Source organism: Aphelocoma coerulescens, chromosome 8 (genome assembly GCF_041296385.1).
Source record: "Aphelocoma coerulescens isolate FSJ_1873_10779 chromosome 8, UR_Acoe_1.0, whole genome shotgun sequence".
Classification (NCBI taxonomy): domain Eukaryota; kingdom Metazoa; phylum Chordata; class Aves; order Passeriformes; family Corvidae; genus Aphelocoma; species Aphelocoma coerulescens.
This window is the reverse complement of record NC_091022.1, coordinates 8,467,700-8,484,258: the sequence shown is the minus strand read 5'-3', so window position 1 is coordinate 8,484,258 and position 16,559 is coordinate 8,467,700. Positions and strand designations below refer to the sequence as shown.

At 49.7% G+C, this 16,559-nt stretch overlaps 2 protein-coding genes across 18 annotated transcripts in view; one reads left to right on the top strand and one right to left on the bottom strand.

The window, feature by feature from the left end:
* Positions 1 to 7,677, bottom strand: part of PACS2 (phosphofurin acidic cluster sorting protein 2) — a 74,362-nt gene extending 66,685 nt beyond the window's left edge. For 9 of the 17 annotated variants that reach the window (XM_069022509.1, XM_069022510.1, XM_069022511.1 and 6 more), the window contains exon 1: positions 5,404 to 5,630. In XM_069022509.1, the coding sequence (XP_068878610.1) occupies positions 5,404 to 5,489 (86 nt within the window). In that variant the 5' untranslated portion in view covers positions 5,490 to 5,630. The other 8 variants (XM_069022515.1, XM_069022522.1, XM_069022523.1 and 5 more) reach the window with 3 other exon arrangements.
* Positions 7,678 to 8,033: 356 nt separating this feature from the next.
* Positions 8,034 to 16,003, top strand: SEC22B (SEC22 homolog B, vesicle trafficking protein). The gene is made up of 5 exons (XM_069023026.1): positions 8,034 to 8,182; positions 8,432 to 8,541; positions 12,979 to 13,139; positions 13,467 to 13,613; positions 13,984 to 16,003. Exons 1-5 carry the CDS (start codon positions 8,108 to 8,110, stop codon positions 14,136 to 14,138), a joined length of 648 nt encoding a protein of 215 aa, XP_068879127.1. The 5' UTR covers positions 8,034 to 8,107; the 3' UTR covers positions 14,139 to 16,003.
* The last annotated feature ends 556 nt before the right edge of the window (positions 16,004 to 16,559 follow it).

Genomic DNA, 16,559 nt, shown 5'->3' with positions numbered 1-16,559 from the left:
CACCATCCTTGGGAAATACCCAGCCATTCAAACACTGATGAGACAAACAGTTAACTCTCCAAACCAGTACAAAGGCTATGGATGAGGAGCACACTTCGAAGGACATCAAAGCTGATATTTTATGCTAATCCATCTGCTTACAGGAGAACAAATGCCATTTTCCTTGACAACTCTTCTGAAATCAGATCTGAGCAACCAAGCACATTTCAAACCCTTTTGAAACATCAGTAAACCAAATGCTCTTACTTTCAGTGCAAAAATTCCCAGGAACAGCAGCTCATTCAGTGACTTCCACAAAGCACACAACCCCCAGGAACTGCACCCAAAACACAGGTGCTGCCACACATACCCCAAGCCAGGTGAGCACGTGAACACTGCCTGGCTTGAAGACCCCAGCTCTGGTTTATACACGCGAGAGCCTCCACCAAGTAAACTTCACAGCATGCAAAAGCTGCTCTCAGTTTTACTTTTGCTGCGTGCTTTAAAAATTAGACTGCTTTCCTGCTGGAGCAGGGGAAGCAGTTAAGCTCCTGATCAAAAATAGTTATTGCCCTGCAAGTAACTGTGCTGGGAGGCAGCCTGGCCTGCAGACTTGCAGCTGCTAGATGAGAAGGAACAAGCAGGCCACCTCAAAAGAAAGGCACAGCTTGTGACAAGCGACACAGCCACATAATGCTCTGCAGGAAAGGCTGATGTGGTTCTAGAGGAGGAAACGTGTTCCAGACTCCAGCACACAAGAGAGCCCACGCATCTGTTTTTCCAAACAAAAGGAGCTCATCTCCTCCTCACCTGGAGACCCTCCACTATAGCTGCACCAACCCAAGGACAGGGTCTTCATGTGTGGTAGCCCCTCATTTTTGAGGGATCCCTTCTCCAAGGATACTGGCTGCAGCAAGCACAGCATGCCCATCAGAGCTCTCTAGGCAATTCATTATTTTAAACAAATGAGTGATTAGCAAGGATCCACTCTCTCCTTGTGAAGCTGGCTGCATGCCCTGCAAGCCTCCACATCACTGTACAGTATCATAATCCAATTAAACCTCACCATGAGAGAAGCTTCACGCTATCACATTCAATTAGCCAGTTAAGCCTCTTATCATGTGCACGTTAGGATCCATCCGGACTGAAACTCCCCCAGCACTGATTGGGCATACTTCAGCCAAGCAAGGACACACAGATGTCACATCTGGAGCTGCAGGAGGACCATACAGCTTAGGAAATTCATACTGCTGGCTTATAGGGAGGGAGAAACACAGGAAAAATAAAACACAGTGACCAGTTCCTGTCCATTCACAGTTACATGCTGAGGTGACTCGCTCTCCCTCATTCTCCTGCTCCCCACCTTCCCAGGGAAATCGGTCAATTCTGAAGGAACTCAAGGGGCCCAGAGGAATTTCAATGGAAAGGCAAAGGCTAATAGAGGACCTGGCAACAGAGAGTCGTCTGGCAGCCAGCCACCAATTCCATAGGAAATACCCTCCCTAGAAGGTCACCATAACGGTGGCAAAATTTGGCCCAAAAGAATTGGAAAAAGCTGCCAAGATGTGACGCAAATGAAGCCAGCGAGCAGGCCAGCTTCCTGCATGAGGCCAAAACACGGAGCGCTCTTGGAAGAAAGAAAGATTAAGGGTTGCAAGGAACATAATGGCCTCTTGTAACAGCTGAGTTGTTGCTTTTCTTTTCTTGGCAGAAAAGAGGGATGTTTTGTTGCTGGTTGATTAATCTATTATGCAAATCATTTCATAGCTAATTTGATACAGCCACAAGCTTGCCACAGAAATTGTCCGCCTGCTCAGAGCTGATGAAAGGGGGAGCATCAACAGCTCCATTTGACAAGCACTTTTATTTCCTGGACAAGCAGCTGCAGGGTCACCTCCTGCCAAGCAGGGCTGCAGGAGCACAGGCCAGACATGCCAGGGACACGAGGGGAAGGTCCTTTGGGCATCCTCACTTCGTGGAAGGCAAGGAAAGAGGCCTTTCAAAACAGCAGCCCATTCCTTCCACTCCCAACATCCTTCTGCACTGGGCATGCATAAAGCATCCAGGTGAAAACCATGTAAAATCCCATCCAGAGACTTTGGCTAGCAGCTTTGAGATTTTAAAATCTGTTTCAGAGCTGTTCTTGACATCACAAGCTTCACCTTAAAAGATGACTCAAAATAGGTCTAACTGGAACTCTGACTCCAACAAACCACTCAGCCTGTAGACAGAACGCTTCCACTGAATAACACAAGCATCCAAATTACATTCAGCAGTATCATACAAAGATAGGATTTACATGGGGAATACTTAGGGATCACTTGGGTTTGATCTCTTCCCCAAAGACTGAGGAGGAGAAATAGGATGTTCCAGCTCCAAGAAGGGTTGGTTCTGGCCACTGCGCTTTACTCCAAGCAATTTATGTCCATTGCTAAGCTGTGGATGATTTTCCTCATGCATCTCACACATTCAGCATCACCTAAGTGATATTTTTAAAGCCTGTCCTGTGCCCTCATCTGTATTCAATTTCCTTACAAGGTAAAATGTTAGGCATTTCATGCTATTCAAACAAAGTCAAAACAAAGCTTCCAAATAAGCACTGCTGAAACGTACCTAGTCATCTGAGTAATTAGACATTTTCCTAGTTCCAAATGTACTGAAAAACTACTGTCAGCTCACAATGAACGTGCCAGAAGTTATCCTAACCAACAACAGTTCTCTCCCAAATGTTAGCATACCCACAGAACAGAAAGTTAAGATACATTTAAATTAACATCTCTCCCTACCTGAATTAATCAGTGTTTTTAATTATGTAGCATCACCTGATCATAATTATTACTCCAGCAAGTTGTTCACCTTTCTCTGATGATACAATGCACAGATGCCATTGCTCAAGCCAGGGCAGAACATGCTCTCACTGGCCAAGAGAAGCTCCCATTCCCAGTGTAGGCATGCATCCCTCACACCAAGGGGCAAAGTGTTTCACCTCCAAGCGAATTTGTGGCAAATCCTCATGGGGAAGAGTCAGCTGTGGACTTCACACAGGTCACAAGGCCCTGAACACTGCTAGTAAAAGGAATTACTATGTATGGGTGTAAACCTGCAGATTGCTGGAGTGGCTCCATGCCCCAGCAGCCCTCCCTGTGCCCCTCCTGGTCACACATCTGTGGTGCTGTCACCTTTACATGCTCACAGAGCCCTCTGCAACTCATTAGCCTCCAGGAAGCAGACAGCCAGATAGGTCAGTGGAAGAAGATGGGAGCTGGCAGAGAGAGAGGAGCACGTAGCCTGGGGCATGAGCAGGATCCACTCAGCTGCCGTGAATCCGAAATATCACCCCCATCAGTTTCCACTGCCCCTGGGGATGTCCGTACCAGGGCTGGTGTGAATGTCCGAGTGCTGCACGGCCATGCCACAGCACTGAGCAGTCACATCCCGGCACCCCCAACCTCCTGTGAGTCCAGGGGATGTGTTTGGACTCCTTTCACGTTTCCTGACCCAGCAGGCAAGCTCCAGAGGTGAGCAAACATATGAAATGTTCAGGCAGTGCCCAGTCAACAACCTCAGATCTCCAGCACCATCTTTTCACAGGTCTGTTCCACAGGCTTCTTCCTTCATGTCCCCAAGGGACACTGGGTCACACCTGCTCCACATCCAGTTTGGTCTCAATCCACTGAACTTCATTTTACAGTTCAAAGCTTAGCAGCAATTTTTACAAGTTTGTGACGATTAAGGCAGTAGCCTGAAACAAAACCTACTCCAAATGGGAATACTGGTTATTACTGCCTTCTCTTGCTTCAGCAGACCCTTCCAACAGAACTTTCCCCCCAAGACCACTCCTCCTCTGGACAACCTCCGCATGGTGCCATCTCCTCATGAGGCTCCTTCAAGATGGGACAGTACTGCATCCTGCCATTCACACCTACAGATTCATCAAAAGATTGGAAAGTAAAAAACCAACACCAACATCCACAGAATTCTTACTTCCACTTTCTCAGTGTGAGGAAAATGAGAGGAAAAGGCGTTGATTCTCTCACTGCCATGCAGCAAGAACATCACTCTCAGTGTTTACAGGTAGTAGGGAGAACTTTATGTAGTGTAACCTTCCTCAAAGGAAGGTCTTTCAGTGCACAGAAGAAAGAAACAGCAGGAGAAGGTAGGCATCTCTCCCTTCTGGTATGCAGTGGATACGCCCAGATAGTGAGACATTTTGAGTCACATTTCTGGGATGACTAAAAGAAAGTAGTTGCATTTCAGAAGCACTATGGTCAAACCTCCCAGGAGCTACATGTGCTGAAGAATAAATCAGAAAATCATTTCTGCAGATGGCAGAAGAGTAAGAGAGGCCAGAACAAATGCGAAACACCACCTCACCTCGTGTTTCACACTAAGCACACAACTGCAGAACAACACCACGACTCTTCACTATTATTCTTCCGTAAGTTTAGACACAGTTTTCACACAAGGAAACTCCATGGATGCACCAAGGCAGCCTTCCAGATTTTGCTGACACCCCACCCAAGCTGAATGGACTTTCAGAAAATGACCTACCAGAGTGTGTTGAAGAGCAGTGCCTTCAAGATCTCCCTCCCACAGTCCAGCTCTCAGCCATCATCTGGGAAGCATACACACATCCAGATGAGGCCCTCCACCTCAACACCCACCCACACAATTTCGAGCAGTGTAGGCACAGATCACTCCAGGCACTGCTTCCACCCAGCCCCCCCTGCTCCAGCTTACACTAGGAGAAACACCATAGAAATGGGGTAACATTTACTGAACCAAAAATAAAAGGAAGCAACATTCCCTCCCCAAACACATGCTCCTCTTCATGAATCTTCTGACTTTGTGCCAAGTTCAAATCTCTTCTGTGCTTGGAAAGCCCGTCCTGCCAACAGAAACCCAGAAGGGAACTCATAACTGGTAGAAATCTCAGAAGAGACCAAGGCAGTTCCACAGCGTTTGACTGCACACCAAGGCCCAGTCTCCTCCACATCCGCCTCTCATGTCCCAACAGATGTTTGCTGGGACAACAAGCTCATTTGGGATATGGTTTCCCACACAGAAGTTTTCACTCTAGTAACTCTCACTCTAAGATAAAGAATCCTAAATGCTACTGTGCCATAGTAAAAATCCTTACAATATGAACTTAAAAGGCAGAGGCGTAACTTAAAGGCTTTCAAACTCCTGCTTTCTCTGAGAGAAAGATCTGTTGCAAAGCCTGTAATGAAATGCAAAGCATGACGACAAATTATTAGAAACAGCAGCACTGACTGGAGACTGCTGCAAAATTCGGTGTTTGCCCAGCACACACCTCACCATGCTATAGGACCAACATCCCTGCAGAACCTGCAACCTCAGCTGCTCCTAACCTCACTTTAGGTTAACAAAAGCCACTTGGCACCCACAGCTACAGCTGCAGACCTGTCACACGCTGCAGCCTGTATGCAGCCTTTGCACACGTGCCCAGCCCATGGGGGGCACTGCATGTGCAGCAGAAAACTCCTCATCTGTGGAAAGACAGGCTCATTTGGTTGGCAGCAGCAGATGCAGCAGCTGGATGTTAGCTTATCCCCCTGGCTCTAGGGAAAAACAGCACGCAGGAACAGCAGGCAAAGGTGATGGCAACAACGGGGCTGAGAGCAGAGGGACCCACTGTTACATACAAACTCCCTCAACTGAAAGCTTTGTTCCTAGAAGGTCCCAAATGCCCCAGTTCTTCCATCAATGCCTCAGGGCAGGCAATCTGAGCACTTTCATCATCCCCTGCTTCACAGCTTGCTTCAGCAACTCCAGACTATCCCCCTCAAACCCCAGTTCTGTCCCACCTGCCCAGATATCCACATGTGCTTTACATTCCCCATATTCTCTCAGGCACCTCAACCAGCTGCCTCCAATCTGCTGCCCACCACAATTCCAGCACCCAGGACCCACCCTAATTGCTATTTTGTGCACCCCACCCCCTACCACATCAAAGCAGGGTCAGTGTCCTTACACTGCATTTTCTGGTCATCTACAGACTTGCAAACAAGCAGGCTATGTTGTGAGCTCGTTTGCAGATCTGCAATATCAGCATAAATGATAATGCAGAATGAAAAATCCTTGACAGTGTCAGATATTTGGGCTTTTATTTGTTTAACAGCCACTGTTACAAGGCTGGATGAGATGGAAACCCAACTGCCTTCCTGTAGCAAAGGGTGCAATGGAGAGAATTGTTTTCAGAGCAGTGCTACGAGATGCTTCCGTGTCCTCTGCACAGCAGGGACAATGCCAGTTGTGCTGGAACTACAGAATCACAGAATGCTTTGGACTAGAAGGGACCTTAAAGATCATTTAAGTCCAACCCCATGCCAGGAGCAGGGACACTTTCTTGTCTAGTGCAAAAATGAAAAAGCACCAACTGCTCCTCCAGCTATTCTCATCCAGGCAACAACTTCCATAGCAAAGGGACTCCTTGAAGAGGGGCACATTCCCCTGGGTGCCAATCCCTTCCAAGATCTCCCGTTGCAGAAAAGAAAGGCAGAACGAGACACAGGCTGAAAAGGTTGCTGCTCAAGGCACTGCTAGCACAGATAAAGTATTATAAACCGAGATTACCTGCAATTGCAGGACTCAGGTTTGCTTCTACCCCTCTATCTTCCTGCCCACGATGTCAAACCACTACAACTGTGGGCAGTGTTTATGCCGAGATAGTTACTCGTCCCTCCAATACAGGGGCATGACCACCAAGTCCAGCCTGCTATCTGGATGGCACAGAAGACAGAGGGATTTGGGGGGGTTTGTAAAGCTTGCAAAGCTTTACGTTCCTGCCAGGTCAGCCTGATGACTCTGTTCCTTTTCTGCTCGCTCACTATGTCCTTGTTTAAAACAAAACAAAAAAAAAGAGAATGAGAAGCGCTTCAAAGATTTTTCTCAGGAAAAGATTTGTCTCAGGCATTCTGTTCTGAGCTAGGCTTGAAGAGCGCAAAATTTAGAAAAACTAAGAGGAATGCCTCCCATGCGGGCTAAAAACAGCGCAGGCAGGGACCACGGCCGCGTGTTTACACACACCAGAGGCGGGGAAACAGACAAGACGGGGACAGGGTGAAAAACCAGCACTGGAGAAAGCGATGCCCAACCCAAGCCCATCCCTGTGGGGCATTCCCAGGGAAAGGCGCCGTTAACAGGACACTCCCGGGGGATGGCGGGGCTCGGGGGAAGCCCCAAACCCTGCCACCAGTACACATCCCACGCTAGGGGTTTGAGGGGGGACACTCACTGTGAAGGTGACCCCCTCACACACATGACATAGACGGCAGCAACCCCCCCACCCTTTTTAGAGTCGGGGGTCCCTGCACCTCCACCCATCCCAAAACCCATTGAAGGGACAGGAGGAGCCGTGCCCGTTACTGCGGTAGAGGCGAGGGGTGGGAAGGGACCCTGAAATTACGGGAAGGACAGCACAGGTGCTGGGAAAGGAGGCTGAGGAAGCAGCCGCGAAGCCTCGGGGAGGAAGGGGGTGGGGTCCGCGCCCGCGCCCTCGCCCTCCCGTTACCTGGGGACGCAACTGGGGCTGGAACCGTCGATCTCCCAGGTGGCGAAGAGGTTCATAGGCACGGGCCGCCCCAGGGCCCCGGTGCCGCCGGGGAAGCTGAGGCGGCTCCGCTCCGCCGCCGCCGCCATGGCTGTGCCCGCCGGCCTGGCGCGCGCCCACCGGGCCGCCGCCACCGCCCCGCCCCGCCCGCGGGGGGCGCGTCACAGGGGGCGGGGCTGAGGGTGCAGGGGCGCGGCTCTGCGGTGGGCGCGGCTATTTTGGCAGGGCGTGGCTTGAGTGTGGGCGGTGCTTCCTGGGGAGGGCGTGTCCCTGTCGAGGGGCGGGGCCTTATAGGGGGCGTGGTCATGTTTAGTGGGCGTGGGCAGAGCGGCGGGGGCGTGTCCTTGCGGAGGGGCCGCGTCGGCTCTAAGAGGGCGCGTCTGTCCATGGGGGCGTGGCCACCGCGGAGGGGCGTGGCCTGTCTTGCGCAGGCGCGCGGTGCCGCCGCACCTCCCACACCCGGGCGGAAGTGCCGGTGGCGCGGCGGCCGCGGACCGGAAGCGGCGGTGGCAGTTTCCGGGCGGCTCCGTGGCAGGGCGGGCGGCGGGCGCGACTATGGTGCTGCTCACGATGATCGCCCGCGTGGCGGACGGGCTCCCCCTCGCCGCCTCCATGCAAGAGGACGAGCAGGTGGGGCTGGCGGGCGGGGAGGGGCCGGTGTGTCGGTGAGGAGCGGGCGGAGGGCGACCCACGGGGACCCGCGCCGTCCCTTCGCACATCAGGGGGGCTCTGGCACAAGCGTTTCCCTCCCGGTGGTGGCGGGAGGGAGGCGGAGAGCTGCCCGGTGCTGTTAGGCTGGTCCCGGCAGTCCCGGAGCCCCCCCGGTGTTTCTCCGGTACCGCCCCAATAGCCCGTTCTCCTCCCTCCCTGCCCTCTCAGTCAGGCCGCGACCTGCAGCAGTACCAGAGCCAGGCGAAGCAGCTCTTCCGCAAGCTGAACGAGCAGTCCCCGACGAGATGCACTCTGGAGGCAGGAGCCATGGCTTTCCAGTGAGTATCGGGAGGGATGTGGGGGATACTGGCTCCTCTGCCGTGGAAACAGGCGAGGGCTCTTCTGAGTCAGGGTGAAGGTTTGGTAGAAGCGGGGCTGCCTGGAAGAGGCAGCCTGTCAGCCCCGCTGGAGTGCAGTAGCTGTGGGAAGTGGAGAGTGTCTGAGTTGTCGCTGCTTGGCACAGGTATCTGGCACTTGATTTTCACCCAGGGTCATAGTTCTGCCTTTGTAGAAGACAATACAGGTTCTGTTCCCTTTCAGTTTTTTCTGCTTGTTTGCACTCTCTGTTATAACTTTGCTGTGTCTTCTGGACCTCCTGTATCTTGTCTTTAAAGAGATATGTCCTTGGTAAAGCCAGCCTGGCAGTACCACTGTGAGCTCTTCTGGCGCAGGATTGTCCTCTCTGTGCCCTGTGAGAGCCCAGCTTTTCATGCATTAGAAGCACACGGAGCAGTTCTGAATATTTTTATTATTATTGTCTAATGTCTGGCAAACTTCTTTCTCTCATCTTGTAGGTTCAGTCTTATTGTTGGTAGATTTGTTGGGTGTGTTTAATTAGTTCCTAGACTGTTTGGGAGCTCTCGACTTAAAGCACTTTTGGCACTCTCCAGTAGTACACCTGCAAGGGAGCTTGGATGTGGAATAAGGAAAGCTTACAGAGAGTACAGGTCAGACATTCATATTCCTTAATCAGTAGCAGGGGAGGTGGAGAGGCAGGTGAACAGAGGGGGAATTGACAGTCACTGAAAGGTAGGAAAGCTCGTGTGTGAGAAAGGAAATGCTTCTTTCTGTGACATGTCATTACCTGGGAGAATAATGCCTGAGAACTTAGTCAAGGTCCTGTCAGGAATCAGAATTGTGCCATGACACGAATACTTGTTACAAGTCTCTGAGATCAGATGCCAGGTGAGGTCTCCAAGCAGAGTTGTGCAGTTGTGGCAGGAATGATTCCCACACTTGGCACCACTTCTGCCATGCCACTAGCAGCAGGATCCCTCTCAGTTTCCATGTGATTCCGGGTGACTGGGTGTGTGTTTATGGCTGGGTGAGGGGGTGGTGGCCTTTGAATGCAGAGCAAGGTTGGCTTTAGGCCTCTGCTCCAATAACAGGAGCCCTTTAGCAAATCTCCCACCCTGTCCCTTTGCTCAGAGATTCGGCGACATGGAAAGATGGGAACAGGAGTTTTTTGGATGGGCAATCTTTGGCAAAAGCCATGAGGTTTTGAAGGATACTTTTCTTGCGGTTGTCTTACATATGGTAACTGCGACAAGATTTTTTAAAATCTTTTCTCTGGGCTTCTGGTTGCCTTTGATAGGGAGTTGCAGTTGCCAAAGGATGGCCCTGATTGGCCCGGCCATCCCCATCTCCTGTTGGATTTGGATGTTGTTGCCAGAGTTAACTGCTAAGTGCTGCTCTTCATCTTGTTTTTTCTACAAGTTAGAACTTCATAGAACTTAAAAACTCCCTCCTTTTTAAGTGTTTCCTTGGCACAGCATGGGTGTAGCTCTGACTGGCAATGAAGCCTTGGGAAAGAGCCTGTGTAAATCCCAGTAAACTCCTTCTTGAGTTACTTCCATGATGCAAGCCAAGCGATGTCTGGGAAGGTGGCAACACTTGCTCAGGAAATCAAAGCCTCTTAGTGATGGCTGTAATGTCACCAGTTCTGATGAGGAGGGAGGGCTTGGGCAGGCCTGTTTTGACAGCTGTCTCAAAGGAACAGCCAGCTTACCTGGCTGGCAGACAGGCAGGGACAGCAGTGTTCCTCCTTCTGGGTTGAGTTAGTCCCTAGATAGGTTTTGCTGGCCATTGACAGCTGCTGCTGCAGAGCACTCACAGCTGCCTCCTTTGAGGTGGGACATTACAGCAGGACTTGTGTGAAAAGAATACTTTCAGGTGAGAAAACTTCCTCTACAGGAAGAGGAGGTAATGGGGCAATTTGAGATTTAGTCTAAAATAACGCTGACTGATGACCACACTGCTCGTTAACTCAGCACACCAATTTTTTCCTGCCAAATCAGAGCTCTGACTGCTGAGGGCAGCGCAAAGCAGAACAGAGCATTTTGTGGTGGGAGTTAGTGTGGCCAAGGGTATTGCTGAACTTGCTGAGGTGGTGTTGAACATCTTTAGCTTCATCAATTCAAAGCAGAGCCAAGCCTTGCTGAAACATGACGTTTAAATTGTGACCATTTAGGTGATTTCTGTCAAATGCAATGCCCAGGCTTCAGCTGCAAAAGCTGTGTCACCCTTTCAGCTGCAGCACTGGGGGCTGTCCAGGTACAGGAACACTGATGGCATCTGCTGTGCTGTCAGTAAGTAGGTGACCTTTGGCTGCTGGATGGCTGAAGTGATTCTTACCTGTCGTTTAAAAGTAACCCTTGGTCTTTGCCACTGTTACCAGGATAAAGCTTTTCTCTCAAAATGTCCAACATAATTATGAGAAACCTAATGGCTGCACTCAGTGTGCAGAGTTAACAGTGGCAAATGGCCACATCTGCCCCTCGTGTGAGGACATGCAGGCAGCTGCTGTGCTGAAGCTTGGAGGTGCCCACAAAGTATAAAACTGAGAAGCCCAGCTGTGCAGGAGCTCTGGTCTGAACTTGACAAAATTGTCTGAATCTGGGACAGAGTTAGGTGAGCTCGCTCTCTGTGTGCTGACAGACACCAGCTTTAAATCCAACGTACTGAATATCACATCAGGGAGAAGCAAGTGGGAAGGGCAGCTGAAGAGTTCCAGGCAGGACCAGGCACAGATAAACAGAGCTGTGGTGATGGGACATGTTCCTGAGAGTGCTCTCAACTGGAGAGTGCTGCTCCAGCGATGCTGTCAGAATTCCCTTCTGACACTGGTTCTCCTTATTTCAGAAGATTTGCTCAAGTCTTGCTCATCATGGCAGTGGCTAAATCAAGCTCCAGGTGATGATATATAGCAACCCCAATGTGTCAAGCAGGTCTCCAGGGGTAAGGGAAGAACAGAGGCTTGATGATGTAGTGTAGGGTTAGTCTAGGCACTGATGTGGTCCAAGCTGAGGAACATAAAAAGGAACAAAGGCCATGGGCACATGGGGACATGCTGTGGAATGGATTATGGCAACTGGAGTTTCTTGCTTCTGATTGGGGTAGATCAGTTGTTGATTGAAGGCTGGCAGGGTTCACACACAGGCGATATAGAGGCAGGAGAAATGGATACTCCTGAGCCCAGGAACAAGTTGAGGATGGCTAATTCAGAGGACATGGCCCTGTTGGGGTATCTGGAAAAACAGTGGGGAGTGGGAGGAAGCCTGATGTGTCTATTAATAAAATTTTTAAGCTGCTTATTTTACTACGGTGCCCTGAGGACTGGATCATTTCTTTAATACACTGCTAATCTTTATGCTGACCAGACTAATGCTTAATGGCATTACGCAGAAAGTCAAAGGAAGGTAACCTAAAAGTAGCATTCACACTCCACTCTGAAGAATATAGATAAGCATTTAAAAGTGTTTACAGGGCTGTTTACTGTCTCCACCCCCTTGGTTTTGGTGGGAGCATTGTAGCCTTTATTTTTATATTGACTGAGTGAGGAGGAAAATTCAGTTGGGAATGTGGAGCAGCAGAGTGATATAGTGAAGCCTAAATAATCTCAAGGTTGGTGGTGGGATGAGAAGAGGACCCATGTGCCCTCAGCTGCAGGGCAAACCAAGCAGCATTACACAGTAGCAGGTGTCATTGTGTGCTTTGGGGCTCCTCACCCTGCAGCTAAAGAACTGGTATCACGGTCACACCCACCCATGGCAAGCCTGTAAGGTCACCAGAACCCATCTAACGCCAATACTCTTCCCCAGGTGTCCTTGAGGTGATGCATGTACATAGCAGCACCCCTCCAAGAGGATGGTGGTGGTGGAGGAAGGGGATATCCAGCCCTCTGAAATGGAAAGGGACAGCTGGTAGTCACTGGGTGGCTTCCTAGCACACTGAGACCAAATTCCTGTGTGTCTCCTCATCTCAGTGCCTCAACTTCCCATTTGTGGGCCTCAGGTACTTGGCTATGCTGCCAGTTAGAGATGTGTTGGCCACCTTCCCCTCTACTCTGCTGGCAAATTTTCTTGTGCTCCCCTCCTCCTGACTGCAGGGTGTTCTCTCTTTTATAGTCCAAAATTATAACTCTTTTGTTGCTGGTATTTTGTTAAGCTAATGGTATTCACAGGCCATTCAACTGAAGTCAAAGCCCAGGACTGATGGCAGGGGTGTAGGGTCTGAGGCTACAAGAAAATTTACTTTGGCCAAAGAAAAGATAAGCTATTGCTTTGCAGAAAGGTTTACACTTTATCCAGTCATAGAAAACCTGAAGTTCTTGTACCCAGTTCTCATTGCCTCATAGGAATAAAGGTATGCAGGGTCGTGCTTGATAGGATAGGTTCAAAACTGATTGATTAATGCTCTGTCTGCTGTTCTTTTAGCTACATCATTGAGAAAGGAGTGTGTTACCTGGTCCTGTGTGAAGCTGGATTCCCCAAGAAACTGGCCTTTGCTTACCTGGAAGACTTGCACTCAGAGTTTGATGAGCAGCATGGCAAGAAGGTTCCAACAGTGTCCAGGCCCTATTCCTTCATTGAATTTGGTGAGGTCCCTCTCCCTATGGCTAGGGAAACTTCTTGTTGGGAGGGAGCAGCAGCTACAGGATTCTCTGCAGCTTGTCCTATAGAATTGACAGTTCAAATTCTCCTTGGCACTAGAGACACGGGTGTTCTGAGCAGGAGAATAGAGAAGTGGTGGGGAAATGGTATATGTCCTCAGATTCTGATGACCTGCTTTTAGTCTCTTGGCCTCACTCCAGGGAATATTTGCATGTAGTCTTCTGGCTGTCGCAGCAATGCTCCCACTCCTCCAGCAGCCAGGCTGCTCTGTGTTAGGTGAGACTCCCCCTAATAGCCCTATCTCCTTCCAGACACTTACATCCAGAAAACCAAGAAGCTCTACATTGATAGCCGGGCGAGGAGGAACCTGGGCTCCATCAACACAGAGCTGCAAGATGTGCAGAGGATTATGGTGGCCAACATCGAGGAGGTCTTACAGCGAGGAGAGGCACTGTCAGGTACTGGGAATGGCCACTGTTTGGCACACAGTTCTATGTCTCCTCGGTCAGCTGTGTGGGCAGAGCGTCCTGAAGAGAAAGGCTTGACCCTCCTGAGAAAAGCAGGGAACACAGTGGATATTTCAGTTGGATCAGTTGTATTCTGAAACACCTGGCAGGTGCTTCTTTGGGGAGAGACCAGCACCTCACCAGCTTGGGTGGCTCTCACCCAGCAGGACAAGCACTGAAGCACTGCAGGGAGGCACAGGCCATGCTGCCATGTGAAACCGCTGCGCTTCCAGCTGCTCCTGAGAAACTTGTACACTTAATGTAACATTTGGGGAACATTCAGGCAGTCCTGACTAACTTCTCTCCCCTTTCTCTTTAACAGCTCTTGATTCCAAGGCCAACAACTTGTCCAGTTTGTCCAAGAAGTACCGCCAGGACGCAAAGTACCTGAACATGCGTTCCACGTACGCCAAGCTGGCAGCTGTAGCTGTGTTTTTCATCATGCTGATTGTCTATGTGAGGTTCTGGTGGCTGTGAGCTGGCTCAGTCATGGAAGAGGGAAAGCCGGTAGCCTGGCAGGTGGATGTGTGCAGGACACTGTTCATGGGGGATGTGCATTAGAATCCACACAGGACCATCACTTTTACAGGAGTGTCCTGAAGTTGTTAGGTGACACCTGGCTACTGCATCTCTTAGTGGAGCCTAACAATAGGTGTAAAGGCTTGTTGACTGCAGGCTTTTCCTCTGAGGCAGTTTGCACTAGGATACTGCAGAGTTTGGCCTCCCAAGGTTCTTCCCCCTCCCGGGACACTCTGGGAACAGTCAATCAGTGCTGTTTAGCATAATCACATTGTACGTCCTCCTGTTGAGTAGCTCTAGTGGGAACTGGACTCTAATGAACATTCCTTGTGTTGGTAATGTTTGTTTTTTTAGAATCTGGGTCTGCAGTTATTTTTCTTTCTTTCTTTCTTTCTCAAGACTCCCCTGTTTGAAGGCAAATATTTCACTGTACATAAACCAGCTTTCACCTCTGTCAGAATACCTGTCGAGTGTTCTGTGTCTGACATCCCAGCTTGTTACACTTTAAATTGCTTTAGGAAGAAATGGATGTTAAACTATGCCTTAAAATACATTTTGTCCAGTACTAGGAGGGACAGTGGAAGGCTTCTGTATTAACTGGTTCCTGCAAAATTAAACTCCGGATTTCTAAGTGTCCACTTTCCCTCTCCTGACAGCTGTGTGTGACAGTATGTTTCCACATGAACAGGGTGTGTAATTCAATGCTGTTGGAACGGGCACAGTGCAAACTATGTCAGCACTCTCTATTTTTCCCTTCTAGATGCAGATTCACTACATAATTTCCTTCCTTTTTATAACTGTGCTTTCCTTCCGAAATGTGTCAAAACTGCCAGCATTTCATCTCTGGGATCCTTGTTTTCTTTCTCCCTGTTTCCCTTACCCAAAACAACCAAAAAACCAAAACTGAATGTTGTTGTGAATAAAAGGCAGTGTTTCTTTAAAGAACACTTTACATGAAGGATTAGGATAACTTTAAAACCGTGGAATCCTTTAGAAACACCACCTCTTTTTCCCGTGCTCACCTTCTCCCTACCTCACTTGGGAAGTTGAAACTGTAGGTGAAGAAAAACTCATTATGGGGCAATAGTATAGAGCTTCTTCTTTCTTATGGGCCAATCTGTATATCACCACTGTAATGTCATTTTTTAAATTTTTTTTTGGTCCACCTGTGCTAAGAATAACATTTTAGCAGTCAGATTTTGGTTTTATTAAAAAAAAAAAAAAAAAAGAAGCAACCCCAGAGGTCCAGCACTGCTGCACTCAAGTGCCTGCCACTTGGTAGAGGAAGAAAGTAGTGTCACAGGAAGTTGCAGGACTTCCCAGCACCTTTGACAAGCACATAACCTTGTGTAGTTCTGGATGTATAAACTGTGAGCCTGGAAGTGTTTCCTGCCATGGGTGGGAAACAGCTGTTGGCCTGTCTGGGAATGCTCCCCAACTTGGCACCGTGTTGGACTGGCAGAGAAGCAGTCAGCACTCGTCCACTGATAAACCCAGTAAATCTGAGCTGCCATGTAGTCTAAAGTAATCCAGTTTCTGCATGATGCCTCCAAGTGTTACTTTGTAGATTGCTTTAGTATAATTATTATCATTATTTTAAGTCCTTTTAAGTGGTGTCCCTACCAGGTGAATGTCCCAGTGATGTAGGTCTGTGTAATGTAGGTGCTGGAAGGTCTCACCGTTCAGACACCGACCGTCCGTGGATTGTTGTGATTGAGGGGGGTGATGTTTCTGCAGTGCAGGGCAGCTCAGGGAGCAGCTGCCTCCTGCAGCCCCAGTGTCAGCAGTGAAATAAATACTTCTGAAAAATCCCCTCTGCAGCATGGAGTGTCCTGTGTCTCTTTCCTGTGACCTTGGAGGATGCTTTCCTTCCTTCCAGGTACACAAGAGGGTAAAGACCTCATAGATGGAGCCACCTGGGATAAGGGCTCCTTTCAGGAGGCAGAACTAGTGGAAAGACATGAGCTTGACCATTTTCTGGTGGAGACGCTGTACTTTGGTTATAGCAGGGGTCTCTCCCTGCTGGCACATCTCTGCCTGTTGGCAGGCAGCCTTCTCAGCGTGGGTGGAATTTTATGGGGACAGTTTTGTGGCGATGCTGTTCATAGGGGGCACACGAAAAGCAGCACAAACTGGGAGTGAGTGGGGTGTGTATCCCCCATGGGCTGCGCCAGTGTGAAGAGGGCACGGAGCTGCAAGTGCCGCTTGCCTAGAGGGAAGAGGAGGGGTCTTCCACTCCTGCAGGCCAGCGTGAGGCTCCAGGGGACACCTTACAAGCAATTCCCTCGCTGCGTTCAAAACACGGAGCCCCCTGTCGTCCCTCGGAGAGCGGAGAGGTGCTGCTGCTGCTCCGTGCGAGAGAGGTTGTGAGCAGGGTTT

Bases quoted from the DNA above. Each gene is read 5' to 3' on its own strand.
- SEC22B (XM_069023026.1), top strand. From the start codon at position 8,108: ATGGTGCTGCTCACGATGATCGCCCGCGTGGCGGACGGGCTCCCCCTC. The intron at 13,140-13,466 runs GTGAGGTCCCTC...ATCTCCTTCCAG, and splicing joins CTATTCCTTCATTGAATTTG to ACACTTACATCCAGAAAACC. The intron at 13,614-13,983 runs GTACTGGGAATG...TCTCTTTAACAG, and splicing joins GCGAGGAGAGGCACTGTCAG to CTCTTGATTCCAAGGCCAAC.